This window comes from Diaphorina citri, unplaced genomic scaffold (genome assembly GCF_000475195.1).
Source record: "Diaphorina citri unplaced genomic scaffold, Diaci psyllid genome assembly version 1.1 scaffold32215, whole genome shotgun sequence".
Taxonomy (NCBI): domain Eukaryota; kingdom Metazoa; phylum Arthropoda; class Insecta; order Hemiptera; family Psyllidae; genus Diaphorina; species Diaphorina citri.
Genome location: NW_007409550.1, coordinates 1 through 1,784, shown reverse-complemented (window position 1 = coordinate 1,784; position 1,784 = coordinate 1). Strand labels below are relative to the sequence as shown.

The window sequence follows — 1,784 nt, the reverse complement described above, 5'->3', positions numbered from 1 at the left end:
ATACATATGTATATCTACTTCGAAACATATGAGATAAGATTGTTTTTTTTTTTCTTTATAGTTGTTACTGTAGTCGGATCTAATGTTTCTTCCGGAGTGCTTTCATTTAAAGTGTTACAAAAATGAAAACCAACATCGCATCGTTCAGTCTCACTCGGTGCGGTGCTCTTCGAGGGTGTTTCCTCGGTTTGAAAAGTAGCGATAGAAACTTAGCGGTTGCAACTTTCAACAAAGTAGTTTATTGTGATGTGCGTACAATAACAGGATACTATGGAATAAACGAACCTTTCTAGTAAAATCAGGTGATCCCCAATAGCATACAACGAGGTCACCAATCGATAGGGGACGTGACCTCGGGCATTTGTCGTGTGGTAGTTTTTCACTATATTAGGAAGGAAGAGAACGGGAGTTTCTTTGTTTTTTTTTTTCTTTTTGGCTGGTTATGCAGCATGTTATGTACTGGATGTATGGAGTTAGGTCCCTTTGGAAGGGAAGGTTGTAAGAGTGTTTAATTGCTTTGTTTGGCACACTGAAACGTGTGGACTGGGCCTTTGTGCTTTAATGGGGTTGTGTCGGTGCTTTATGTGTGTACTGTGGGTGCATCTAGGGGTATGGAAAAGGATATATTTTCTTTGTTTGATGAGATCTGTCCGCCGTAGCTAAATTAATTTCCTTAGAAGTAATTAAGGATGTCAGTAAGTCGGGAGGGTTATTTACTCTATAGGTTTATAAGGGTATTTTTTTCTAATCGTAAGGTTTTGAATTGGAGTGTCTTCAAGGTGTGGTGTGTTAATTTAGATTATTAGAAGAAGACAGAAAGGTTTTTTTTTTATAGAAGGCACGTTAACATGTTAATAAATGTAGTTATCTTACATTTTTTCCAATATCTTCATGGGGTGCGAGAAACTGGGCTGTGTTAACATCTTCCTTGGTGACAACCCCACTATCTAGGAGGCACACGGACTTGACACCCGACAAAATTATGTTCTTGGCTATCTCTGCTCCAACGCCTTCAACACCAATGAGAAGAATTTTGGTGGCTCTCAATCTGTAAGAAAGCAAAGGTGAAATTTCATTCAAAAAATCTGATGAGTCAATGGACCAGTATTGTAAACATAAATCTTATATGATGGCTGCCAGCCCAATTGGTGTGGAGGGATTTGTTCTAGATAAGATTGGTGAATAGATAAGATTTGTTCTAGGAACAGCTGGTCTTCTATCCTGTCCTTCTCTTTGATTTTGCCCTTTGAATAACCACCCCCTGAAAGACCACTAGTGCTAAGTGGTCATGTGGTTGGTATGTGAATAGGGGACTTCCTGGAACATTACATGCTGCCAGCTATTTAAGGCTACACTCAGCCTTGTAAGGGGACTCCCAGATAAGTTTCTGGGGCTCTAAAAGAAGGGACTGAGGAAATTTTACCTCTTTTGGGATTCCACTCCCCAGAGTCGAATTTGTCTGTCGTACAACTCTGCCTCATCTTCAGTGAGTTCCATAGCGGTAGAGGCGTTGTTCTGGTCTACTGGGCCCATAATGGAAAGGAATTAGTGATTTAAAGAGGAAATAACGGAGTAAAACCAATTTTCTAGACGATTTTCCAATTTTTCCGGCTTTTTGTTGGTGTTTTTGTTTTGTTTACTTAAAAAAAAAAATCGAAATCGATTCATCGATATCGGTATCGGTCACAGATATCGGTAACCGAAAACCGATTTTTGAAATTTCGTTGTGGCGCAATTTTTCAAAAAATGAGAACTTGAGGCCGTGGTTATGAACAGGGCTGAGA

General features: G+C 39.5%; 1 protein-coding gene across 1 annotated transcript; it reads right to left on the bottom strand.

Annotated features, from left to right (window-relative positions):
* Positions 1–508: 508 nt before the first annotated feature.
* Positions 509–1,639, bottom strand: LOC103523667 (SUMO-activating enzyme subunit 1-like). The gene is made up of 3 exons (XM_008488691.3): positions 1,424–1,639; positions 874–1,048; positions 509–529 (listed from the first exon to the last, which is right to left on the bottom strand). The coding sequence occupies exons 1-3, from the start codon at positions 1,531–1,533 to the stop codon at positions 509–511; spliced, it is 306 nt and encodes a 101-aa protein (XP_008486913.1). The 5' UTR covers positions 1,534–1,639.
* Positions 1,640–1,784: the final 145 nt, after the last annotated feature.

Coding starts and splice junctions, on each gene's coding strand:
- LOC103523667 (XM_008488691.3), bottom strand. CDS start 1,533: ATGGGCCCAGTAGACCAGAACAACGCCTCTACCGCTATGGAACTCACT. Junction 1,049..1,423: donor GGAGTGGAATCCCAAAAGAG/GTAAAATTTCCT, acceptor GCTTTCTTACAG/ATTGAGAGCCACCAAAATTC. Junction 530..873: donor ATGAAGATATTGGAAAAAAT/GTAAGATAACTA, acceptor CACACGTTTCAG/TGTGCCAAACAAAGCAATTA.